Source organism: Pristiophorus japonicus, chromosome 20 (assembly GCF_044704955.1).
Source record: "Pristiophorus japonicus isolate sPriJap1 chromosome 20, sPriJap1.hap1, whole genome shotgun sequence".
In the NCBI taxonomy this organism is placed as follows: domain Eukaryota; kingdom Metazoa; phylum Chordata; class Chondrichthyes; family Pristiophoridae; genus Pristiophorus; species Pristiophorus japonicus.
The window spans coordinates 68,281,235-68,308,204 of record NC_091996.1 but is presented as its reverse complement, the minus strand read 5'-3'; the positions used below and the strand labels follow the sequence as shown (position 1 = coordinate 68,308,204).

Sequence of the window (26,970 nt, the reverse complement as noted above, 5' to 3'; positions counted from 1 at the left end):
AATGGTACAATTTTAAAAGAGGTGCAAAAAGAGAGAGACCTGGGGGTGTTTGTGCACAAATCTTTAAAGGTGGCAGGACAAGTTATCAAAGCAGTAAATAAAGTATATAGGATCCTGGGCTTTATAAATAGAGGCAGAAAGTACAAAAGCCAGGCAGTTATGCTAAACCTGTATAGAACACTATTTCGGGCTCAGCTGGAGTATTGTGTCCAATTCGGGATACTGCACTTTAAGAGGGATGTGAAGGCTTTGGAGAGGGTACAAAAGAGATTTACTAGAATGGTTCCAGAGATGAGGGATTAGTTACATGGATAGATTGGAGCAGAGAAGGCTAAGATGGGATTGATAGAGGTGTTTAAAATCATGACGGGTTTAAAATAAAGTAAATAAAGAGAAACTGTTTCCAATGGCTTAAGGGTCGATAACGAGAGGGCTCAGATTTAAGGTGATTGGCGAAAGAACCAGAGGCAACATGAGGAAAAACTTTTTTTACACAGCGAACTATAAGGATTTGGAATGCACTGTTTGATAGGGTGGTGGAAGGAGATTCAATAGTAGCCTTCAAAAGGAAATTGGATAAATACTTGGAGAAAAAAATTGCAGGAATATGGGGAAAGAGCGGGGGAGTGGGAGCAGCAGCAGCCAAGTTCATGGCATTGTGGGTGGCGTTGCTGCATAGGAGGGCAGGAAAAAGAGTGGGAGAGCTATAGTGGTAGGGGATTCTATTGTAAGGGGAATAGATAGACGTTTCTGCAGCCGCAATCTAGACTCCAGGATGGTATGTTTCCTCCCTGGTACAAGGGTCAAGGATGTCTCGGAGCAGGTGCAGGACACTTTGAAGGGGGAGGGTGAACAGCCAGTTATCGTGGTGCATATAGGTACCAACGATATAGGTACAAAATGGGATGAGGTCCTACAAGCTGAATTTAGGGAGCTAGGAGTTAAATTAAAAAGTAGGACCTCAAAGGTAGTAATCTCAGGATTGCTACCAGTGCTAGTCAGAGTAGGAATCGCAGGATAGCTCAGATGAATACGTGGCTTTAGGAGTGGTGCAGAAGAGAGGGATTCAAATTCCTGGGACATTGGAACCGGTTCTGGGGGAGGCGAGACCAGTATGAACCGGACGGTCTGCACCTGGACAGGATTGGAACCAATGTCCTAGGAGGAGTGTTTGCTAGTGCTGTTGGGGAGGGGTTAAACTAATATGGCAAGGGGATGGGAATCTATGCAGGGAGACAGAGGGAAGTAAAATAGGGGCAGAAGCAAAAGATAGAAAGAAAAAAAGTAAAAGTGGAGGGCAGAGAAACCCAAGGCAAAAATCAAAAAGGGCCACATTGCAGCAAAATTCTAAAAGGGCAAAGTGTGTTAAAAAGACAAGCCTGAAGGCTCTGTGCCTCAATGCGAGGAGTATTCGTGATAAGGTGGATGAATTAACTGCACAGGCAGCAGTTAATGAATATGATATAATTGGCATACGGAGACATGGTTTCAGGGTGACCAAGGCTGGGAACTCAACATCCAGGGATATTCAACATTCAGGAAGGATAGACAGAAAGGAAAAGGAGGTGGGGTAGCGTTGCTGATTAAAGAGGAAATTAATGCAATATTAAGGAAGGACATTAGCTTGGATGATGTGGAATACCAAAGGGCAGAAAACGCTAGTGAGGGTTGTGTACAGACCACCAAACAGTAGTAGAGAGGTTGGGCTAACCAAACTGGTAGCAATACGATGGAGGAGGATTTCCTGGAGTGTATTAGGGATGGTTTTCTGGACCAATATGTCGAGGAACCAACTAGAGAGGGCTGGCCATCCGAGACTGGGTGATGTGTAATGAGAAAGGACTAATTAGCATACTTGTTGTGCGAGGCCCCTTGGGGAAGAGTGACCATAATATGGTAGAATTCTTTATTAAGATGGAAAGTGACAGTTAATTCAGAGACTAGGGTCCTGAACTTAAGGAAAGGTAACTTCGATGGTTTGAGACGTGAATTGGCTAGAATAGACTGGCAAATGATACATAGAGGGTTGACGGTGGATAGGCAATGGCAAACATTTAAAGATCACATGGATGAACTTCAACAATTGTACATCCCTGTCTGAAGTAAAAATAAAACGGGGAAGGTGGCTCAACTGTGGCTAACAAGGGAAATTAAGGATCGTGTTAAATCCAAGGAAGAGGCATATCAATTGGCCAGAAAAAGCAGCAAACCTGAGGACTGGGAGAAATTTAGAATTCAGCAGAGGAGGACTAAGGGTTTAATTAAGAGGGGGAAAATAGAGTATGAGAGGAAGCTTGCCGGGAACATAAAAACTGACTGCAAAAGCTTCTATAGATATGTGAAGAGAAAAAGATTAGTGAAGACAAACGTAGATCCCTTGCAGTCAGATTCAGGTGAATTTATAATGGGGAACAAAGAAATGGCAGACCAATTAAACAAATACTTTGGTTCTGTCTTCACGAAGGAAGACACAAATAACCTTCCGGAAGTACTAGGGGACCGAGGGTCTAGTGAGAGGGAGGAACTGAAGGATATCCTTATTAGGCGGGAAATATTGTTAGGGAAATTGATGGGATTGAAAACCGATAAATCCCCGGGGCCTGATAGTCTGCATCTCAGACTACTTAAATAAGTGACCTTAGAAATAGTGGATGCATTGGTGAGCATTTTCCAACAGTCTATCGACTCTGAATTAGTTCCTATGGACTGGAGGGTAGCTAATATAACAGCACTTTTTAAGAAAGGAGAGAGAGAGAAAACGGGTAATTATAGACCGGTTAACCTGACATGAGTAGTGGGGAAAATGTTGAAATCAATTATTAAAGATGAAATAACAGCACATTTGGAAAGCAGTGACAGGATTGGTTCAAGTTAACATGGATTTATGAAAGGGAAATCATGCTTGATAAATCTTCTGGAATTTTTTGAGGATGTAACTAGTAGAGTGGACAAGTGAGAACTAGTGGTTGTGGTGTATTTGGACTTTAAAAAGGGTTTTGACAAGGTCCCACACTAGAGATTGGTGTGCAAAATTGAAGCACATGGTATTGGGGGTAATGTACTGACGTGGATAGAGAACTGGTTGGCAGAGAGTCGGGATAAACGGGTCCTTTTCAGAATGGCAGGCAGTGACTAGTGGGGTGCCGCAGGGCTCAGTGCTGGGACCCCAGCTATTTACAATATACATTAATGATTTGGATGAATGAATTGAGTGTAATATCTCCAAGTTTGCACATGACACTAAACTGGGTGGCGGTGTGAGCTGTGAAGAGGACGCTAAGAGGCTGCAGGGTGACTTGGACAGGTTAGGAGAGTGGGCAACTGCATGGCAGACGCAGTATAATGTGGATAAATGTGAGGTTATCCACTTTGGTGGCAAAAACACGAAGGCAGAATATTATCTGAATGGCGGCAGATTAGGAAAAGGGGAGGTGCAATGAGACCTGGGTGTCATGGTACATCAGTCATTGAAAGTTGGCATGCAGGTACAGCAGGCGGTGAAGAAGGCAAATGGCATGTTGGCCTTCATAGCTAAGGGTTTTGAGTATAGGAGCAGGGAGGTCTTACTGCAGTTGTACAGGGCCTTGGTGAGGCCTCACCTGGAACATTGTGTTCAGTTTTGGTCTCCTAATCTGAGGAAGGACGTTCTTGCTATTGAGGGAGTGCAGCGAAGGTTCACCAGACTGATTCCTGGAATGGCTGGACTGACATATGAGGAGAGACTGGATCGATTGGGCCTGTATTCACTGGCCTTGAGAAGGATGAGGGGGGATCTCATAGAAACATATAAAATTCTGACAGGACTGGATAGGTTAGATGCAGGAAGAATGTTCCTGATGTTGGGGAAGTCCACAGTCTAAGGATAAGGGGTAAGCTACTTAGGACTGAGATGAGGAGAAACTTCTTCACTCAGAGAGTTGTCAACCTGTGGAATTCTCTACCGCAGAGAGTTGTTGATGCCAATTCGTTGGATATATTCAAGAGGGAGTTAGATATGGCCCTTATGGCTAAACGGATTAAGGGGTATGGAGAGAAAGCAGGAAAGGGGTACGGAGGTGAATGATAAGCCATGATCTTATTGAATGGTGGTGCAGGCTTGAAGGGCCGAATGGCCTACTCCTGCACCTATTTTCTATGTTTCTATGATTGCTCTTCAAAAGAGCCGGAGCAGACTCATTGGGCCAAATGGCCTCCTGTGCTGTACTATTACATTCTATTTAAAAAAGGAGACAGACAAAAAGCAGGAAAATATAGAGCAGTTAGCCTAACATCTGTGGTTTGGAAAATGTTGGAGTCCATTCTTAAAGAAATTAGCAGGACATTTGGAAAAACATAATTCGGTCAGGCAGAGTCGGCATGGATTTATGAAGGAGAAGTCATGTTTGACAAATTTGCTATAATTGTTTGAGGATGTAACAAACAGGGTGGATAAAGGGGAACCAGTGGATGTAGTGTATTTGGACTTCCAGAAGGCATTTGACAAGATACCACATAAAAGGTCACTGCACAAGATAAAAGTTCACGGGGTTGGGGGTAATATATTAGCATGGATAGAGGATTGGCTAACTAACAGAAAACAGAGAGTCAGGATAAATGGTTCATTCTCGCATTGTCAATCAGTAACTAGTGTGGTGCCGCTGGGATCAGTGCTGGGACCCCAACTATTTACAATCTATATTAACGACTTAGAAGAAAAGACCGAGTGTAACGTAGCCAAGTTTGCTGATGATATAAAGATGGGAGGAAAAGCAATGTGTGAAGAGGACACAAAAAACTTGCAAAATGATATATTTAGGCTAAGTGAGTGGGAAAAACTTTGGCAGATGGAGTATAATGTTGGAAAGTGTGAGGTCATGCACGTTGGCAGAAAAAAAACAAAGAACAAGTTATTATTTAAATGGAGAGAGATTGCAAAGTGCTGCAGTACAGTGGGACCTGGGGGTACTTGTGCATGAAACACAAAAAGTTAGTATGCAGGTACAGCAAGTGATCCGGAAGGCCAATGGAATCTTGGCCTTTATTGCAAAGGGGATGGATTATAAAAGCAGGGAAGTCTTGCTACAGTTATACAGAGTATTGGTGAGGCCACACCTGGAATACTGCATACAGGTTTGGTTTCCATATTTATGCAAGGATATACTTGCTTTGGAGGCAGTTCAGAGAAGGTTCACAAGGTTGATTCCGGAGATGAGAGGGTTGACTTATGAGGAAAGGTTGAGTAGGTTGGACCTCTACTCAATGGAATTCAGAAGAATGAGAGGTGATCGTATCGAAATGTATAAGATTATAAGGGGTCTTGACAAGGTGGATGCAGAGAGGATGTTTCCACTGGTTGGAGAGACTAGAACTAGGGGGTATAATAACTTAGAATAAGGGGCCGCCCATTTAAAACTGAGATGAGGAGGAATTTCTTCTCTGAGGGTTGTAAATCTGTGGAATTTGCTGCCTCAGAGAGCTGTGGTAGCTGGGACATTGAATAAATTTAAGTCAGAGATAGACAGCTTCTTAACCGATAAAGGATTGAAGGGTTATGGAGAGCGGGCAGGGAAGTGGACCTGAGTTCATGATCGGATCAGCCACGATCATATTAAATGGCAGAGCAGGCTCGAGGGGCCATATGGCCTACTTCTCCTATTTCTTATGTTCTTATGTTATATTCTGTGAAATATTTATGCGAGCAAATCTTTGTTGGCATTGCTCACATTGAGTTGCTGTTTGATAACAATGGGGTTATCGACAAAGTGTGATTGGAAAAGTGTGACACTTACAGGAAGTATCTGTATACACAATTCTTCAATATATTATAGATTGATTGGTGTTCGTTACAATGAATGGAGGTGGAAATGTGAGTCAGTACAGTTTTAATGTCAGGGGAAGTAATTTTATGATGCTTTGCTTGACAGTGGGCTTCATTTTCATGTTAACAATGCAGAGCAGTAGCTCAGGGAGTCCTTTTATAAGATGGATAACATAATTTAACAGAAAAAACTAGCGGCAGTGTGAGAGAAGGGCACGTTATCAAGAAATAATGAACAGTATAGGATGGGAGCAAACAAATGAAATGGATTAACAACATTAATCAGGATTTGTGAAGGAACCAGGCTGGATATCGACTTGGGAAGAGAGTCAGATTAGGATTGGAAAGCAGGGCTCACTGACTGTACGTTCTCTGAAGTCTTGCTTCTGTCTGGTGTTCCCCATAGTGATGTTGCAGAAACTTGGATCTCAGGAATGTAAAGAACGTTGAACCACATCTAGCAATCTGTGCTGTTGCACGTTGATGTTCCAGTTCACTGTATGGCCTTTGAAAACTTACCTTTCAGTTTTGAAAAGTAGGGCTCCCGCCCCCCCCCCCCCCCCCCCCCAATTTTTTTTTAGAATAGTCAAAAATTTTCAGTCATTTTTTTTAGGTTATTTACATTAATCTGCTGAACTCATCAAGTCTGGAGTGTTTTGATTATTTAATACTGAGTTGCGTTTTTGATAATATAGTCAAAAGTTGTTAGAATCGTTAAAAGTGTGCAAAATAATCACAGAGTTATCGACAGCTTGAAACCAAAGAATTTAAACGGCTATAACTCAGCAGTGTGCTTCATTATCTCAAGGGATGGTGTTACAGCTTTGAGTTCCAGGTCATATAAAGGAGTTGTATAAGAAAAATAGGGAAGGGGGAAATTTGATGGGTTTATAGCTAAATATGTTACATCAGTGAGGGGTGGAAATGAGATGCAAATTATTGGGGGTTTGTGAAGAGAAAAGTTTTGGAGATGTGTTGGATAAACAACACGAGCAGACTGGAAATATTGAATAGACTTGAGATCCTGCAGAATGCTGGGGGGTGGGGGGCGGGAGAGAGAGAGCATTGGGTGGGTGCAGGGAGTAGGATATTCAAGATCTTGAATTAAAGGATGGTTAATTAAAAGGTGGTTAATTAAAGGTGGTTAATTAAAATTAAATTGAAGTGAAGGATTCTGTTGGTAGAGAACTTTATCCCTCTGACAACTAATAGCAGGTCTGGGCTATATATTAAAGGGGTCTGGAAGTGCTTGTGGTTATTGTATATGTTTGACTGAATTGTACAGGCAACATTTAATCAGAGGCAGTGTGAGCTGGAGAAATTAAAGTTCAAGGACTTAAATATTGGAAAGACTACATTTGGAGTCCTGTATCCAGTTTAATTGCCATATCTACAAGAGATTGAGATGATGAGGATTCAAAGAGCAACAAAGGTAATACTAGCTCTTAAATTGTTGAGCTATAATAAGAGCTGGTAAGGCAGCTAGACTGGTTTACTGGTGTTTATTGGTGTATTGAAGGTCCTTGTGTTGGGTCAGATGAGAACAAGGTAACAATGAAAATCTATGGATCTTCGAGCTAAACATAATTTAAGGAACAACTGCTTTACTTTTGAAAACGGTTACTGTAGGTAGACCTACATTATATGGTAAACTAGATGTAGTTTTCACTATTATATATTGTGTCCTTTCAAAAGTACATTTAATTTTTAAGTTTTAAAAGTCCAGTTTTTCAATTTTTTTTAATTGTTAACCCACAGGACGCGGGATGACACTGTGAGACAGATAGTAGCAGGTTTGACTGATGATTCAGAGGGATCCAGTGATCTGGCGAATGAGCTGTCCAAAGCAGATCCAATCACTCTGGAGCACGGGCACGATAGTGATGATGACATGTCTGATCCAGAGGATTGGCTTCCTGACCCTGTTGATGCAGATCCAGGTAATCCTTAAACTCCCAAGAAGCAAGAAGAGTAATGATGTGTGAATCTTGGAACAAGACTTTAGAGGGGCTAAAGGTCACAGCTGGACAAGTGAATGGGCCAAGTCCCAGAGCTAACAGCACGTACTTATATGATGACAACAAATGGACCCGTTATTTAAAAACAAACAAATTTGTATCTTAAAGTATTGGGAAGCTTATTGCTGTTTTCTTATCAAGTGACCAGTTTAATCCAGTGATACTGATCAGCTCAACATGGGTGAGATTCACTTATTACATGAATGAACAGTGTTTTTAAGGGAGGGAGCAATATCAAACAAGTATTTGACAAATATTTCTGTGGGAATATGAGAATTCCCTCTTTTTTTGATAGAGATCTCAGTAGCTGGCCCCTAGAAGGCACACAGCAGTGACCCCGGGACAATTCTCCTTTGGATTTCTCCTCCCCACAGCAAAATGTGACTGGGATCAGGAATTTGAGTGTGGGCTATTAACTTTTAGATTTGTAACAAGCTGAAGCAGGCCCAGGACCCATTGGTCAGTTGGACACACGGGTTGAAATTTGGTATTGTCGATTTTGAGGCGGTGTCACCACCTGAGTGTTGATTTTACCGCCAGGCATTAAGTACAGCCTCAAACTGCAAAATTCAGTTTTTACGCCCAAAGATGAGAGAGCAGCGTTAAAATGTGGCGTTGTACACTCATCCTCGGGTGGGAGCTCAGGAGGCCGACTGAATTTCCCAACGGGAGGCTGCCGCCATGCTAGCTGAAAAACGGGAAGAAAAGAGAAGAAAGAAAGAAAACCTCAAACTTCTCAGACCCACGCACAAACTTCCCCACTGTTACAACAAAAGAAAAAAATGAAGAAATAAAGAAAAAAACTTACCTTGCTTTCTTGATAATTTCACCAGAGAGCCGCTTTGTACTCATAACTTTCTCCAGGCTGTAAGAACGCCTGCTGGTAAGGCCGATGTTCATATGAAATATCGTGAGAGAGACGTCAAAGAAGCGTTGCATGCTGGATGATATCACCACGCGGGTGGAGTAGGCTGGTGCAGCGTTAGCTCTTGGCGCCTCTGCCAAAGAGCCTACCGAATTTCTGCTCAGGCATGGACGCCACTTAGTCGTCGACGCTAGGCAACGGACGGCGTAATAAAGTGAATTTCAGCCACATAGACTAGACCTTAAAGTTCAAAACAAGTGAGGTTTATTCATCTAAGGCAGTTGTGTCTTTAAGTGCAGAGATGAACAAAACAGTAACAGGGATTACTTTCCAGCTTACAGATTCTAACTCTTAGCTCCAGCCTCTCCCCAACTGAACCATTTCCCTGCCTCTTGCCACCTTGCCTTGGTCATTTTGCCATTTTATGCAGTTTGTGAAAGCTGTATCCCATAGCAGATACAGAGTTCTCAAAATTCTGTGGCTCACATATCATCCCTCTCTTGTGCCATTACAGATATTATATATAAGGGTTTAAAAAATATATATTGTAGGAATTTAGAAGGTTCCTAATACATTTATATTGTCAAGGATTTACTTTAGTGAAGAAAAGCTGATGTAATTCTGTAAACCAGCCCGTTTTATAAAAAAGAAGCAGAACTTTTCCCCCCATTTTTGCCATTTCTTGAGGCTGGGGTACTGTTCCATTTTCCTACATTACAACAATGACCACACTTCAAAAAGTACTTCATTGGTTGTACAGCGCTTTGGGAAGTCCTGAGGCCGTGAAACGTGCTGTATAGATGGATGCAAGTCTTTCTACAATTGTCGGTGGACTATTTGAGCGTGAGTCTGTTGTTGATACTCTCCTGGAGTAACCACAATCCATGCTATAATGTAAAATGCGACGCTGGATGGTGCAGGATTGGCACCTGAGGCAACATTTATCAAAGGTTTATTTGATATTCCACCCAACTGTAAACAGACTGGAGTTGTGTTTAGGCCAGACCAGGGTTGGCTTTTACTACAATTCGATTGGTTTTTCTGGTTCCAGCCCGCACATTACATGTTTATTGAACTCAGTCTGACAGCTTGCCATGCTGGGATCCGAACTCCAGCTTGCTAGTCGAGTACATGTTGAACCTCCCTTATCCAGAACTCCCTTATCCGGAACCACCCCTCATCCAGAATCATTCCCGGCCACCAGGTGGCACATGCTCAGGACTCCGACATGAACAAATTGAAGTCCTTCCACGCTGCCGACTTCCACAATCGCTGGCCTGACCCCGCAAACCACCGCCCCTCCTCCCCATGATCTCTCTGTCGCACTCCCAGCCCCAAGCCAGCCAGCCCCGCTATCCCATTGCTCAGCACCTGTACCATCCAATTTAACGTGATTACCCCTCGTCCGGAAAAATCCCTTATCCAGAACAGGCCAGATCCCGAGGGTTCCGGATAAGGGAGGTTCAACCTGTACCCTAATTACACTAACTACAGTGTATCCAGATGAAACTGGAGAAGGGACGGGGAGAAAATTATTCAGTAAAACTGGTTTAAACCACTGATTTTCAATAGGAAAAGTTTAACATGCTGACTCTTCAAAATTAGCATTTCCTTATAATATCTTAGTATTACAGGTATGACGTCCGAAATCCGGAAACCTCGAGACCGTTCGGGATTCCGGGTATTTCCGAATTTCGTAACATCTTTGCCTGGGCTGAGGGAGGGGTGGGGGGTCAGTCGGAGTCGGGGTGGGGGGGGGAGCAGTCGGGCTGCCGAAGGTTGGGCTGAGGTCTTGAGGGGGGGGGGGGGGGCGGTGGTGGTGGTGGTGGTCGGGCCTTAGGAGGTCGGTCGGGCCGAGGTTGGGTGGGGTCGGTCGGGCCGTCGGAGTTCGGGGGGAGGTCGGATCGGAGGCCGGTGGGGTGGGGTTGGGCCGGAGGCTGGGAGAGATCGAGCCGAGGCCAGGGAAGGTTGAGCAGCCCAAAGCGGATTTCGGAACATTTTCCGGTTTCTGAACGACCCCGCCACAGATCAGCTCAGCGTGCGGATTCCGGATTTCGGAACTCCGGATTTTGGACATCGCGATGTATAAATTTAGCAGGAAGGGAAAGGATTTGATCCAGCTTATAACTCTATATAAATCTATATTGAGAGGAATCTATATATTATCCAGTTGTTACCTCTGCATTTTGAATGTCTTATTTCACACTGTAGCCTGGGTAGGGCTTACTCTTCATTGTCCATCATTCTTTAATCTCCTTTGTTTCTCCTTAACTTGATTTCAGGTAAATCTGGTTCTAAGCGCAGATCTTCTGACATAATCACCTTGCTGGTCAGCATTTACGGCAGCAAAGAGCTGTTTATCAATGAATATCGTACACTCCTGGCAGACCGAATACTCCATCATTTCAGCTACATCACCTGCAGGTACCAAGATGCTTGTAGTGTTGCATGGTTGGATTACAAATGTTTAACCATAATTGACCTGCCTGTGGGTGATGTTCGTGGTTCTGTGAGATTTCAGATTCAGATATTGTGGCTCAAAGGAGGTTGCACTAACTGTTGAATTTTTAAACAACTTGCATTTATATGCTACCTTTAATGTTGTAAAACATCCCAAAGAGCTTCACAGGAGTGTTATCAAACAAAATTTGACACCGAATCACATGAGATATCAGAACAGGTGACCAAAAGCTTGCTCAAAGAGGTCGTTTTTAAGGAGCGTCTTAAGTGAGGATAGAGGTTTAAGGAGTGAATTCCAGAGCTTAGGGCCGAGGCAGCAATGGTGGAACAAGAAGATTGGGAATGTGCAAGAGGCCAGAGGGCAGAGATCTCGGCGGGTTGTAGGGCTGGAGGAGGTTACAGAAATAGGCAGATAAAGACTGCAGTCATTACATCAGGTAAGGACTGGACTGAAATCTCAGTTATAACTGAGTTGGCTTTCTTTACTAAGCAAGTTTCATTACCCACAGTCACAAGATCTGGAGCAGGGAAAGAGGCTGATCTGTTTCAGATTTCTCAGTTGCCTGTAGGTGTACAGGATCCCGGAGGAAGCAAAATGTATCCAGGACTATGGGCTACATCTAACTCCTTTGTATCATGCAGTAGACTTTAAAAGCGACACAATAGAAACCTGTTTGCAGGAGATAGAAGACAAAGTTGTCCTCTGGTTCACTGCTCAATTTTGGATGGTATTTTGGAATTCTGTTACATCAGATCCCCCCGTCCCTTGTGCTGCTGCATAGGCATCATGTTCCTGACATCTTTCCTGCCACAAATGCAGGCCCCTGAAAGAGCTGGCAGGAGGGCACGTGTGTGCTGCTGTCCTGAAAGCAGCATTTTGTGATTGCATTCCTGCTATGCCACCAATTGTGTGTACCTCTGGGCTCAGTGGGTAGCACTCTCGCTGCTGATTCAGAAGGTTGTGGGTTCAAGTCCCATTCCAGAGAAGCAGAATGTGATGATGAACCTGCAGCTAGTGCCTGCCCTCCGATTTTCCAAACTCCAACATACTCTGCTGTCTGCCTCTCCAGGAGCTCCACTGTTTCCATCTCGAGGAGGCAATAGCCCTGAGTTTGGGTGGGAGGTGGCCAATCGCTGTCTTGTTATAAATATTCTTCTTGAAAAAATGAGAGTGCCCCTTGTTGGCGTGAGATGCAGTCACACCCAGGTATCAGAAGCCAAACTTGAGTGGGGGTGATGACAGGTGCATGAAACAAGCTGCGATATACCACGTGAGGCCTTCAGTGTGCTGCATACATGTCTTGCTGTGAGTGAAGAGAATTTATGGTTCTAAGCCACCCCGCAGACCCTCCAGGCTATTAATGGTGAGCTCTTGAGGTCCCGCAGCACATTGAGGGAAAGGTGGTAGTAAGTAGCAAATCTGCTGAGTGCAGTGGATTCTGAATAGTGCAGCTGAATCTTCGTTCCTAATTTGGTAAGATCACTAAACTCCTCGCTGCACTGGGGGTCATGGATCTGACACTGCTGGGGCCTTCCTCTCTGGCATGTGTGGCTGAACAGGAGTTCAACCTGTCCAATGGACTCCATTGTGTCTGCGCGGTTCCCTTGGCTGCTCATCGTCCCAAACAGTACCGCCCTCCTCATCCAGATTTGTATCAGCACCACTTCAATGGAAGTCTCTGAAACTCTGGCTGCTCTGCTCCCTGTAAGTGAAGTTTCAGCCATTTTATTCATGGCAATTCTGACTGCAGCAACAATAAGATGTTCCTGATGATACCTACCCCTTTAAGCTGCTGCAGTTGTGTAAATCCTACAGTGACATGTCCCATAAGAACATAAGAAATAGGAGCAGGAGTCGGCCATTTGGCCCCTCAAGCCTGCTCCGCCATTCAATAAGATCATGGCTGATCTGACCTTGGACTCAACTCCACTTTCCTGCCCGTCCCCCATAACCATTGGCTCCCCGAGCGTTCAGAAATCTGTCTATCTCCACCTTAAGTATATTCAATGACCCAGCCTCCACAGCTCTCTGGGGTAGAGAATTCCAAAGATTCACGATCCTCTGAAATTCCTCCTCATCTCTGTTTTAAATGGGTGACTCCTTATTCTGAAATTATGCTCCCTAGTTCTAGATTCCCCCACGAGGGGAAACATCCTCTCTGCATCTACCTTGTCGAGCCCCCTCAGAATCTTATACCTTTCAATAAGATGAACTCTCATTCTTCTAAACTCCAATGAGTATAGGCTTAACCTTTCTTCATCTCAGGAATCAACTAGTGAACCTTCTCTGAACTGCTTCCAATGCAAGTATATCCTTCCTTAAATAAGGAGACCAAAACTGCACGCAGTACTCTAGGTGTCCCATCGAGCAATAGCAAGTTTCCAAAAGGAGTTGGGAATTTGGTAGGGTCCATTCAGTGAGCTGACCTCTGCCACACTTCTGTAAGAGAGGAAAACCCAGCTGTTCTAATTTTTTAATGTCAGTGGCTGTTGTTTTCGTACCTTCACATTCTTCCCTTGATCAACAGTGTGAAGTAGTGGATGCATTCACAGACTGATTAACAGCCTGACAGCTCACAACATGAATGCTCCTTCCATGGCTGTATAGGACTGACCACTCCATAGAGTGGTCAGTCCTATACAGAGGGAGGGCTTCAATGGCTCCCATAACCCATATGGTGAGGGGTTGTGAGTATCCACGGGATGTCAGCCCAGAATTCAGAGCAGAAGTTCCACTGAGACTGTCTGGAGTGGGGTTCGAACCCTTCACCTTCTGACTCAGAGGTGGGATTGCTACCACTAAACAAAAGGCTTGCTCCTATTTCAGGGTAAATTCAGAAACACATTCCTAGAACAGTTGTGTTTATCTTAAATGTATTCACTAGGGGAAAGTAATGTTAGAAACAGCTTGTTTTTACTGGAACAATGTACTTCTACTAAATATTTACTGTGTTTAAATTCAATGTAAAATCGCTGTACTGAGAATGTTTAAGGGTTACTTCATTGTCACTGGCTGTTTCAAGTCTTTTTGCAGCTAATGACTGTGTTTGTGAGGTTCTTCCTGAAACCATTGACCATTTTATTTCTGTGGGAACTGGTTGAGTCTCCAACTCTTCTGCGCTCATGATCAATAATCCCGATGAATCATGTGTGCTCAATGTGATGTGACTGTTTCACTGCAGGGAGATCCGAAACCTGGAGCTGCTGAAGTTACGCTTTGGAGAGGCACAGATGCACTTCTGCGAGGTCATGTTAAAGGTCAGTGGGAAGGACTGGGAGTTAAAGCAGTTTACTGTTAACAGCTGCCTAAAACACAGATCAGTTTGTAATGTGGTTGTATTTCTGATTATATCGGCCCAGAAATTGCCTGCCACCGCAAATATTTCTACGAAAGTACCTGGTGGGCCCGCAGTTTGGTGACTTGTGCTCCTGGGGCTCTACACGAAAGCCAGCGTAGAGGCCCACGTATCCCAGGATCGTGAGGATTTCGTACGGATCTCTGGGATCACGTGGTCTTCTCTCAGAGGGTTGTAAATCTGTGGAATTTTCTGCCCCAGAGAGCTGTGGACACTGGGTCATTGAATATATTTAAGGCAGAGATAGACAGATTTTTGAGCGATAAGGGAATAAAGGGTTCTGGGGAGAGGGCAGGGAAATGAAGCTGAGTCCATGATCAGATCAGCCATGATCTTATTAAGTAAGTTCGAGGGGCCAAATGGCCTAGTCCTGCTCCTATTTCTTATGTTATGTTTATGCCATACCTCACCAAACAACTTCCAGCTGTATATTTGGCTCTTTCAAGCTGCAGACGTGTGGAGCTAACCACCTCTCTGCAACCATATGTTGAGTGTAATTCGATGAACGTGGGGCTCTGTGAAGAGTTACACTAATTTTAGAACAAGTTTATTCAATTTGAAAGGGCAGCCTGAGGGGCTCACTGCTGCTGTGATGCTGTTTATGACTCGCTCTTCTGATGGAGTCTCATAAACTCAGCTTAACAGCCTTGCAACTGTGTAGTCCAGCAGCCCTGAGAGAGTGCGCTGCCTACATGGGAGAGAGAACCATTGTCTATTCTTCTGAAGTTCTATAATTAAACACTGTTAACTTTTTGTATTTCCCTTTCCCTCTCACAGGTTTCCTTGTACCACGTATCATTCCCTGGCTGAGAAAGTGGGTATGCAACTTGCTCCAAGTCTCGATGTGGCTCTGTAGCCAACTGATGGAGCTTGCGTGTGAATACTTGCAGGTTGACTTGACTCCCCTTCCCTACAGTGAAGTGCTTTCACTTGGCACTTCCCTGATGGCATTATTGAGCCTGGAGGCTGGCTGCATTTAGCACCGCAGCATCCTGGTGCTGTAACGTGCTGTACCAGAATGCCACCTTTTCATCTCATTATCAGGTGTGGCACAGCAAACTCAACCTGTGTGTGGCCTTTATCCATGGTGCTTATAATAGTCGTTATTTCTTTATTCATTTTCGAGATGTGGGTGTTGCTGGCAAGACTGGCATTTATTGCCCAACCCTTGTTGCCCTGAGAAGGTGGTAATGGGCCCTCTCCTTGAACTGCTGCAGTTTGTGCGGTGTAGGTGCTCCCACAATGCATTAGGAAGGGAGTTCACAGCAGTTTGAGTGTCTTGCTGGGCCATTTCAGAGAGAAGTTAAGAGTTAACCACATTGGTGTGAGACTGGAGTCACATATAGACCCAGACCAGGTAAGGACAGCAGATTTCCTTCCCTAAAGGACGCAAGTGAACTAGTTGGGTTTTAATGACAATCCAACAGCTTTATGGTCACTTTTACTAATACCAGCTTTTTATTCCTAGATTTTTTTAAATTCAAATCTTCAAGCTGCCATGGTGTGATTTGCATTTGTGTTCTCTGGATTATTAGTCCAGCCACCTGGATTACTAGTCCAGTATCCAGTAACCTAACCACGGCACCTTATTAACTCTTTGGGTTTTGTGCTACAGGATGTGGCAGATTCTCGACGGATAAACAGCCATATTCACGAGGAGGACCAAGAGGCTCCCTTACACCTGAATGCAATGATCCTGTCTGGTGAGTTCTGGCCACCACTGAAAGAGGAGAAACTGGAGCTCCCTCCTGAAGTGAAGGAAGCAATGGATGCTTATACCAAGAAGTATGAGAAGTTAAAAGTAAGTCGTAAGTTTTTATGAAATGCCTTTCTTCAGTGACTGCAGAGTCCCAATGCAGGTTCAGTTCAGTGCATGGATTGTGCATGCAGCTCTTTTTCACGGCACAACAGAAGGCTACTTTCAGCCCATTTGACCCACAACTGCTCACTCTGGAGGTAAGAATCAGTGTTACAGTGAGCAAATCTTTACCAAAACCCCTCGCAGGATAACCTGGATTAAACAGTTGGTGGTGAGTAAGCCCTGTACGTGGCTATTGTGAGTGCACTGTCACTAGTGTTGCACAAGAATGTCTGGAGTGATGTCCTAGCAATTGTTTCCTGTGGAGAAGTACTTCACTGCCATATGGTGCCTGCCTGATTCACATGACTAAGACAGGAAGCAATTGTGGGAAATTGCAGATGTAAACCAGTGTTCGCCACCACACTCACAGGGTGCAGCGGTTTTCTTGAGCTTAATTTGTACCACACCTCTTCCTCTGACAGTACTTCACCTTGTTCTCTCACAAGCTAGATCTTTTCACTCTCAGTTGCAATGCCTTCCCTCAGTTGAGACACAGACTCTTTAGTTTGAATTGGTCATTCCCTACAGAGGGCTTTTTTAGGCATGGCAGACATCTACAAGGTTATGGAGAAAAATTACAAAATGCTGCAGTACAGAGGAACCTGGGGGTCCTTGTGCATGAAACACAAAAGGTTAGTACACAGGTACAGCAAGTAATCAGGAAGGCAAATGAAATGTTGGCCTTTATTGCAAGGGGGATAGAGTATAAAGCAGAGAAGTCCTGCTACAACTGTACAGGATATTGGTAAGGCCACACCTGGAGTACTGCGTACAGTTTTGGTCTTTTTAAGGAGGGATTTACTTCCATTGGAGGCTGTTCAGAGAAGGTTCACTAGGTTGATTCTGGAGATGAAGGGGTTAACTTATGAAGAAAGGTTGAGTAGGTTGGGCCTATACTCATTGGAGTTCAGAAGAATGAGAGGTGATCTTATAAGCCTATAAACCTATAAGATAATGAAGGGGCTCGACAAAGTAGATGCAGAGAGGATGTTTCCCCTCATGGGGGAATCGTTTCTGAATAAGAAGTTGCCCATTTAAAACTGAGATGAGGAGGAATTTCTTCTCTGAGGGTTGAACACCTGTGGAATTCTCTGCCCCAGAGAGCTGTGGAGGCTGGGTCTTTGAATATATTTAAGGCGGAGATAGACAGATTTATGAATGATAAGGGAGTAAAGGGTTATGGGGAGTGGGCAGGGGAGTGGAGCTGAGCCCATGGTCAGATCAGCCATGATTTTATTGAAAGGTGGAGCAGGCTCGAGGAGCCAAATGGCCTACTCCTGCTCCTATTTCTTATGTTCTTATGTTTGAAAGAAGGCTTTTGGTAGAGGCTCAACGTTTGTTCTTGTTCCCTAAGCCTGTCCTGTTTGCATATTGCAGGCTTCATAATGAGAGGTTCTAAAGTTAGAGTTTACATTCTTTCAGAAATCAACAAATTAAGCTGCAAGCATTTTGATCGTGATTGGGTTTTTTAATACTTTACTGTGAATATTGCCTTTGTCTGACGCTTCAGTAAAAAAATGTCTAATGTAAATCCTGGAAGATATGTAAAATAAAGTATTGATTCTCTTTGACTAGCATTTAGAGAACTTTCTATAATTGGTTTCTTTGGGGCTGTTTTAAAGCCTGTTCCCCCTGGTATTGGTGCTGGGGAAATTGATGGGATTGAAGGCCGATAAATCCCCAGGGCCTGATGGACTGCATCCCAGAGTACTTAAGGAGGTGGCCTTGGAAATAGCGGATGCATTGACAGTCATTTTCCAACATTCCATTGACTCTGGATCAGTTCGTATGGAGTGGAGGGTAGCCAATGTAACTTTTTAAAAAAGGAGGGAAGAGAGAAAACAGGGAATTATAGACCGGTCAGCCTGACTTCAGTAGTGGGTAAAATGATGGAATCAATTATTAAGGATGTCATAGCAGTGCATCTAGAAAATGGTGACATGATAGGTCCAAGTCAGCATGGATTTGTGAAAGGGAAATCATGCTTGACAAATCTTCTGGAATTTTTTGAGGATGTTTCCAGTAAAGTGGACAAAGGAGAACCAGTTGATGTGGTATATTTGGACTTTCAGAAGACTTTCGACAAGGTCCCACACAAGAGATTAATGTGCAAAGTTAAAGCACATGGGATTGGGGGTAGTGTGCTGACGTGGATTGAGAACTGGTTGTCAGACAGGAAGCAAAGAGTAGGAGTAAACAGGTACTTTTCAGAATGGCAGGCAGTGACTAGTGGGGTGCCGCAAGGTTCTGTGCTGGGGCCCCAGCTGTTTACATTGTACATTAATGATTTAGACGAGGGGATTAAATGCAGTATCTCCAAATTTGCGGATGACACTAAGTTGGGTGGCAGTGTGAGCTGCGAGGAGGATGCTATTAGGTTGCAGAGTGACTTGGATAGGTTAGGTGAGTGGGCAAATGCATGGCAGATGAAGTATAATGTGGATAAATGTGAGGTTATCCACTTTGGTGGTAAAAACAGAGAGACAGACTATTATCTGAATGGTGACAGATTAGGAAAAGGGAAGGTGCAACGAGACCTGGGTGTCATGGTACATCAGTCATTAAAGGTTAGCATGCAGGTACAGCAGGCGGTTAAGAAAGTGAATGGCATGTTGGCCTTCATAGCGAGGGGATTTGAATACAGGGGCAGGGAGGTGTTGCTACAGTTGTACAGGGCCTTGGTGAGGCCACACCTGGAGTATTGTGTACAGTTTTGGTCTCCTAACTTGAGGAAGGACATTCTTGCTATTGAGGGAGTGCAGCGAAGATTCACCAGACTGATTCCCGGGATGGCGGGACTGACCTATCAAGAAAGACTGGATCAACTGGGCTTGTATTCACTGGAGTTCAGAAGAATGAGAGGGGACCTCATGGAAACGTTTAAAATTCTGACGGGTTTAGACAGGTTAGATGCAGGAAGAATGTTCCCAATGTTGGGGAAGTCCAGAACCAGGGGTCACAGTCTGAGGATAAGGGGTAAGCCATTTAGGACCGAGATGAGGAAAAACTTCTTCACCCAGAGAGTGGTGAACCTGTGGAATTCTCTACCACAGAAAGTAGTTGAGGCCAATTCACTAAATATATTCAAAAGGGAGTTAGATGAAGTCCTTACTACTCGGGGGATCAAGGGTTATGGCGAGAAAGCAGGAATGGGGTACTGAAGTTTCATGTTCAGCCATGAACTCATTGAATGGCAGTGCAGGCTAGAAGGGCTGAATGGCCAACTCCTGCATCTATTTTCTATGTTTCTATGTTTCTATGCTTTAAGGATCCGAGCTGGACGTGGTGCGTTTTTTTCCAGTGCTAGAGAGATGCAGCCCTGAGCTCGATTTGTTGGTGCTAACTGAAATGACTTCAAAGGCCAATGCCATCAAGGTTTCTCTCTTGTGGTCCCTTAATTTTAGTACATGGTTTCATCTCTTTCAGGCCATGAGATCGTTGAACTGGAAACCTCACCTGGGAAATGCTGACCTGGAGATCGAGTTGGCAGATCGAACATTGTCTTTGTCTGTCTCCCCCGTCCATGCTGCCATTATTATGCACTTCCAGCAGAAGAGTAAGTATCTCCGTGTGATTTCACCTCAGAGGTTTGAACCTACATTATCCCAACTGAGCATAAAAATAATGTTCATCATTCAGCTATCCTCAATGGACAGATAGAGAGATTGCTGTATCAAGGGAATGCCTGGGGCACAATACTTGCTAAAACAGGTGTGGTATGGGTCCTTCCCCATTCTACTACATAGAGAACCTTGTTCTGGCTCCACCCTTGTTTTTTTCTCCCTCTGGCCATTGTCAACATTAATTTGTGATCTAAATAACCAGGAAAAACCACTGAAGCACATTTGAGTCTGTGGGAAGGTGAAGTTGAAAAAAAGATCGGCTTTATTTTTTCTGCCTATTTTCTCCCATCACCGCCTCTCCTGAAGACTTGCATCCTTTGCTGGGGTATGATTTCACCAGCATTGCTCACTCTCCACGACCTGAATAAAAGTGACAATGTTTGATGGTCTGAGGCGGGACAGTAAGTGTCAGTGGGCTATGCAACTGCATGGGCATCATAGCTGACCCCAGTCCTGTCCTCACTTTGTGGGATCACTGTATAACAGTCAGGTTTGGAAACCCTGGTTGATTTTTAAAATACATTTCTCTCCTGTTCCTCCTCCCTAACCCCAGGAAGCTGAGACCAATTACGCCGTCCCAACAAGTTCGTCACAAGCCACTGTTCCAAGCTGGGAACTTTGATGTCAGTATGGTTCAGCCACCTTAACTAGCTGGGGCATTGGAGAGCTTAAAGGACCCAGTGACTTTTTCCTCTCAAAATTCTTGCATTCCTTTGAGTAGTTTCAAGAATTTTTCTGATTATGAATTAGGGTGCAGTGAAGCCCTTAGATTATACTTGTACTCGTACAAGGAGATTTGGTACCTGAAATGATTCATGTACTGGAAGTGCTAGTGCAGAACCTGAGCTGAGTTCTTGTTTAATGTGTGTGTATCTCTAGGCACGTGGATGCTGGACGAGCTCAGTGATGTACTTAAAGTTCCTGTCAATGCCCTGAGAAGGAAAATTGCTCTTTGGCAGCAACAGGGGGTCCTAAAAGAGGATCCCACAGACACATTTACTGTGATTGAGGAGCAACAGAAGGATCAACAGGAGAAAATGGTTTTGATTGATAGTGACGAGGAGGGAGACTCCGCCATGGCTTCACAGGCTGATCAGAAAGAGGAGGAATTACAGGTAGAGCTTACTTTATAATTCATTGCCTGCAAAGTAACTTGATGTTGTTGGATCTTTTGCTAAAATAATCAAGGTAAATACTACATCCCCTTTACTAGACATGATGTTCAGACGATCATAAAATCCCAGAGCGACAGTTTAGCCGTATATAAAGGCTGTTGAGCCCATCCTGATATCACCAGTGTAGATGGCTATCCATTGACCTTGTGCCTGTGTGGGCATTGTGTGAGGACAGGATTGTAAAAGTTTCTGATGCCCCTTATGTCTGAAAGATAAAGAAAGACTTGCATTTATAAAGTGCTTTTCACGACTTCAGGACATTGCAAAATGCTTCACAGCCTGTGACTTACTTTTGAAGTTTAGTCACTGTGGTAATTTAGGAAACGCGACAGCCAATTAGCACACAGCAAGATCCCACAAACATCATCATCATAGGCAATCCTTTGAAATCGAGGAAGAGTTGCTTCCAATCCAAAAGTGAGTTATCAGGTGACTGTACAGTCCAATACGGGAATTACAGTCTCTGTCACAGGTGGGACAAACAATCGTTGAGAGAAAGGGTGGGTGGGGTGTCTGGTTTGCTGCACGCTCCTTCCGTTGCCTGCGCTTGTTTTCTGCATGTTCTCGGCGACGAGACTCAAGGTGCTCAGGGCCCTCCTGGATGCTCTTCCTCCACTTAGGGCGGTCTTTGGCCAGGGATTCCCAGGTGTCGGTGGGAATGTTGCACTTTATCAAGAGGTTTTGAGGGTGTCCTTGAAACGTTTCCTCTGCCCACCTGGGGATTGCATGCTGTGTAGGAGTTCCGAATAGAGCGCTTGCTTTGGGAGTCTCATGTTGGGCATGTGGACGATGTGGCCCGTTGCAACAATGTGATAATAATCAGATAATCTGTGTAAGTGACGTTGGTTGAGAAATCAGTGTTGGCCAAGACACCGGGAGAACTCCCCTGCTCTTCCAATTGTGCCATGGGATTTATTACATCCACCTGGGAGGGCAGACAGAGCCTCGGTTAAAGTGTGCTGGCAATCTCTGTCGAGGCTCGCACATGAAGAGAAAGGCAATGATGTCAGGGGTTTTGCACCCTTTCCCAATTGTTTGATGTGACTCCAATATGGTAAAGTGGTATTTTATTAGATATTACACAAAGGTTGTGCCCGCTTGATAGGAGTCTTGAAGGAAGTTTCCACCTCACCTGGGGTCTCTTCCACCTCACTCCACCTGGGGTATCCTCTGCTCATTGGCCCTGGTCTTGTCCTCACCCCACCTGGGGTAATCTCTGTTCAGATCCAGATCCTCCCCTCGTGGGCCATTGCCTGGTTCCTTTCCAGGGTCAGCCCTTGCTCCTAGTGCTCGACAGCCTAACTCTCATAAGTGGTCCCCTTTTATGCCACTGTTGAGGGCAGTTACAGAGATCGATTTTGACACAGGTATCTACCCGATTAGGGTCTTTCCAAAGGGTGGGGTGGCCAATAGGCCATCGAGTTTCTTTCAGACAAAGGAAAGCAGAGTCAGCCCACGCTCCATCCCTACCTTTGATGGACATGGGGTGATTGACTGGTCCTCAAGTTGCCATCCCTTCATGGCTGACCAATCATCGACCTACAACAGAGGAAGAGGGCAGTTCCTCCATCTTATCTGGCTCTTACTTTTTCCCAAGGCCTAGCTAGCAACTTCAGGACCTGTTATCTCCGGTGCTACAGACATTGGGCTAGAACCTCCACTTTTGAGCTTATCGCCCAAAAATGGGCGTTATTTCCGGCGTGGGTGGTAAAAAAGGATTTTCAGATAGCCAGTTTCTCGCCCATTCTCAAAACACCTAGTTTACATTTTTGAAAATGGGCGTTACCGTGAGTGATATCAAATGGGTGGTAACGTTAAATTTTTTTGACCTTCTGCCGTAAAGTGTGGCCATCCTTGGCAATGGCATGGCAACGCTCGATTCCTGCGATTCAGGAGGTCAAGGGTCATCATGACATACGCAGAAGAGAAGACAGAGAGAGAGAGGGAGCTCAGAGGGACTGAAGGCGTGGCTGGGTGTGGTGTGGCAGCTTTGGGAGGAAGGAGAGAGACTTGAGCTTCACAGCAAGTAGGCAAACAAAAAGTAGCTGTTAACAGCCACATATTTGATCAAATTTGCCCTATAATGGAGGGAGAGGAGGAGGCATCACAGCATGCCGTGGAGACTGACGCTGGAGAGAGAAGTGAGGTGGGAGAGGAGCACATTGGAGGCCGCAAAAGAGCCAGGAGGTTCTCGGACGAGGCAGGTTGAGTCACGCTGGGGTGATTTGACACAGGGAGGGCGTGGGAAGCCCACCCCAAAGTCGTACCAGAGGATATGGACCGAGATAGCAGAGGTGGTCTCATCGGCGACCAACGAGGTTCGTGAGGGCAACCAATGCCGCAAATGATGGAACGACCTAGTGGGATTTGCAAGAGTAAGTATTACATTGATTTACATGTACTTATATATTTATATAATTTGATTTGTAACAGTCATGAGTGACTATTAGCAGATGTGAGGTCTTGCACTTTTACCGGGAATGTTTTACTCAAAGCCTGCGGTCACGGTGTACGTCTTTAGGTAAAGAATGATAATAATCATCATAATCATGATTACATCTGTCGGTTATGTGTTGTATCAGTATCTGTGACAGTACCTAGCAATGATATCACGCAATGATCTCATGCCATGTCGTCCTGTCACCTTTTGCAGAAGAAGCTATCGATGATGAGGTCCATGCAGAGGCGAACGGATGGGGGGGCCACCAGACCCCAGCGACATCACTGACATGGAGGAACGAGTGCTTGCACTCGTGGGGAAGCACCCTCGGACACATCTGCAGACCCTGAAGTGATGCCACGTGAGTAAAGCTTACACCATTGCGTGATGTAAAGTCAATAGATGTCACACTCACTCATATCCGAACAATCATATATGATAGATGATTTCTAAAAGTGTCATAGAAATAATGCTGCCCTAATGAAAATCATTGCAATCCATAATGTGTTGATGGTTATGAAATGTGATGTCTGCAATGATTTTGAGAGCGGTGGTGCTTTTGTCGTGCATATGGTGTGGGTAGCGCTGGACTCACCTTGTCATCCTAGCTCCCCCTTCTCCTCTAATAACCTCATTTGTGTCTTGCAGCTCAGCCAGCAGCGCGGCCCCAGGCAAGGTCACAGAGGCCAGAAGTTGGGGACGCGGGGCAGGAGTCGGCGGACGATCCTACTACATCTGATGCTGAGGAGCTCCGATTCTCGCCCGTCAATCCGCTGGGTCTGTTCTCGACGAGAACAGATGAGAGCGCGGACTTCGAAGAAACTGCATCGCCATGCTCCAGAAGCCATTACACCCCAAGGCCATCTAGTGGTCCTCCGGTCATTCCCGCCTCCACTCTGGAGGTACTGGCCCCAAGCACCTCACCACAGGGCACCCCATTTGTCCCCAGGACGGCGTCGGCCCGCGGAGGCCTCGTGGACGCGGCAGGTCTGTTCCACGAGCGCGCCATGACAGCAGAGAGCTGGTTCAGTTGTCCAGGAGGACTGTCGAAATTGGTGACCAGCTCATCGAAGCTTTGGGGGGCATATCCCGACACCTGGCCACCATTCTGTGCATGGTGGAGTCTTTGGATGCGATAGCCAGGAACACTGCTGCCACAGCCCTCCCAGTGGTCCCAGAGCACAGCACTCCATCCCTACGTTCTGCATCACCACTGCGAACGACAGATGTGAGCAAGGACCAAGATCCTGCTTCTGCATCAGAGAATGTTGCCCCCTCGGCACCCCCTGCTCTCGTACCTGTTCAACCACCGCATCTGCCTTCATCCCCCCCCCCCAATGAGACACCGCCTGAGGAGCTCTTCGGCCAGGCGCCAGGGATAGAGGTGGGGAGAAGAAAGAGAGGGGGGAAGGAAAGTGAGGTGCATGTGCGCAGGTGATAGCTGTGTTATATCTCCATCTGGGTCTATGCAATGTGTGGGGGCTGGGGATCATGCTCCTGCTTTGCCTTTGTATTCTGTGTTGGACATGTTGGCCATGTGATTTATGTCAATGGTGGAAAAAGTGGGATTTGGGCGGGGGATGAGTGTTATTGGCTGTGTTACTTATGATTTCAGACCAATGTTGGTATTAAACTTTTGTTATTGGACATAATCTTGTTGCACATTGTCTCAGATAGCTGGACCGTTACACACTGGTAATTCCTTACTGTGAAAGGGTTAAATACAACTTAACATCAATCAACGTAAACATTAACTGGCACCAAGATGATGGGCACCATTGATGTCTGAGCTACACACACAGCAGTATGTCAGCGTTGTCACACATCAGCGCTCTTTCATGCAAATCTTTCCGATATCAGCTCTCCACGAAAGAGTGGGATTTAACAAATGCCAGCCACACCGCTGGCATCCGTCCCGGTTAGTTCCACTTTTTGTGGGCGTTTTTTTGAACGGGCAATATTCTGGTCGATACGTGTGCGAGGTGGTGAAATTGACGGTGGGCGATCTCCATGGCCGCTAGTTTGGGTAAAAATGCTCTTAATGACCAAAAACAGTCGCTGGCCGTAATTATTGAATCTCGGCGTTAAGTCGGTGAGGAAAGTAACGCTGGGTGATAATATGGGCGTTGAAATCGCCCATTCTGTGGTAATATTTTTTCTCGGCATTAAGCACATGGGGAAAATAACACTCGGCGATAAGTCTCCTAAAAATGCCTGTCAGTTTTCATTTTGTGCCAAAATGGGCGCTATCTGGGCGTTATTCGTCATTTCAACGGTTAAGTGCGCGTTAAGCAGGCAAAAAAAGTGGAGGTTCTAGCCTATTGTCTGGTCCCAGGCCTGGTAATTATAAGACCCTTGTAAAGACAGCGAGGCCTAAATTCAGGGTCTCAGTAAGACCCGTTACTGCCCGTTTGCGGCGACCTTTGGGTGGAATCCCATGGCCACCGCTTTGTGGTCAACTGGCCGCCCCGACCCAAATTTAGGGGATATTTCGGCCTTTCCCCACTTCTGCCCCGATGCTGCTGACTGCCGCAAGCACGACATAAAAGCTCGCACCGCTGCAATCCCTCACCTCCATTTTTCACGACCCAAATTCAGCAAGAAAAATCGATGCCCGGTCGCGCGGTGCCCCCGACAGCTTTTTCTGTCGATGCACCTTGTCTACTCTCTCTCGGCCCTGACGTTGCAGCAGAAATTAAAGGGGAGGGTCGAATGTCGCGACCGCCATATAATTTTTTTTTGCCGGCCGACTTCCATGTCAGCCAGACTATTGTGCCCCCGGGTTCGGCCTGGCCGCCAACAGGCAGCCTGGCACCCCCTCTTGGCGCACTCTTGGGTGCCAGACTGCTGCCCGGCCAAAACCCTCCCTGGTGGCCCAGTGGCTCGATTCTCTCCCCTTTAATGGAGGGGAGAGAGCGTGGTGACAGCAGCGAAGTCCCCATCCCGCCCCTCAGCCTCACTTACTGCCGCACTTCTGTCCCCTTTATGACCGGCTTCCGGTCCAACGTAAAAAAAGCTTCAGAGTCCTGAAAATGGATCAGACGGCCGCCTCCATGCTCCCGGCGGTAAAAACAGGTAAGAAATCATAGGTGCGCCAGCTTTCTGGTGTGCCTGAATTTCGGCCCCAGTTTCTTATCTAGTCCCAAGACCAGTTAGTTGATTCTCACACTGTGTTAATTGTGTGAAAGCAGAATGCTGCTTTTTCTCAGTTTTGCAAAGCTTGACAAATTTTAGGCTTTAATACTACTGTATACTTGTTTGATTAATATGAAAAAGGTGATCATTTCAAGAAATTTAAAAGTTACAATAAATCGCGGTGGATGTGTAAGACTATAACGTGCTTTACAATCTGTTGGTAGTCTTCAGGTGTTTTTG

The 26,970-nt window shown here is 45.3% G+C and overlaps 1 protein-coding gene across 4 annotated transcripts in view; it reads left to right on the top strand.

Moving 5' to 3' along the window:
- The window catches only part of anapc2 (anaphase promoting complex subunit 2), an 80,568-nt gene that overhangs the window by 43,571 nt on the left and 10,027 nt on the right, over positions 1-26,970 (top strand). The window contains exons 7-14 of one of the 4 annotated variants that reach the window (XR_011588032.1): positions 7,556-7,737; positions 10,963-11,104; positions 14,323-14,398; positions 16,112-16,297; positions 19,784-19,913; positions 20,860-21,095; positions 23,809-23,956; positions 24,244-25,282. Coding sequence is in view for 2 of the 4 variants with exons in the window: in XM_070862965.1 (XP_070719066.1) it covers positions 7,556-7,737; positions 10,963-11,104; positions 14,323-14,398; positions 16,112-16,297; positions 19,784-19,913; positions 20,860-21,095; positions 23,809-23,883 (1,027 nt within the window). In the remaining 2 variants the exon portion in view is untranslated. Of the gene's footprint in view, positions 1-7,555; positions 7,738-10,962; positions 11,105-14,322; positions 14,399-16,111; positions 16,298-19,783; positions 19,914-20,859; positions 21,096-22,998; positions 23,531-23,808; positions 23,995-24,243; positions 25,283-26,970 lie in introns of those variants that run through there. The other 3 variants (XR_011588031.1, XM_070862965.1, XM_070862964.1) reach the window with 3 other exon arrangements.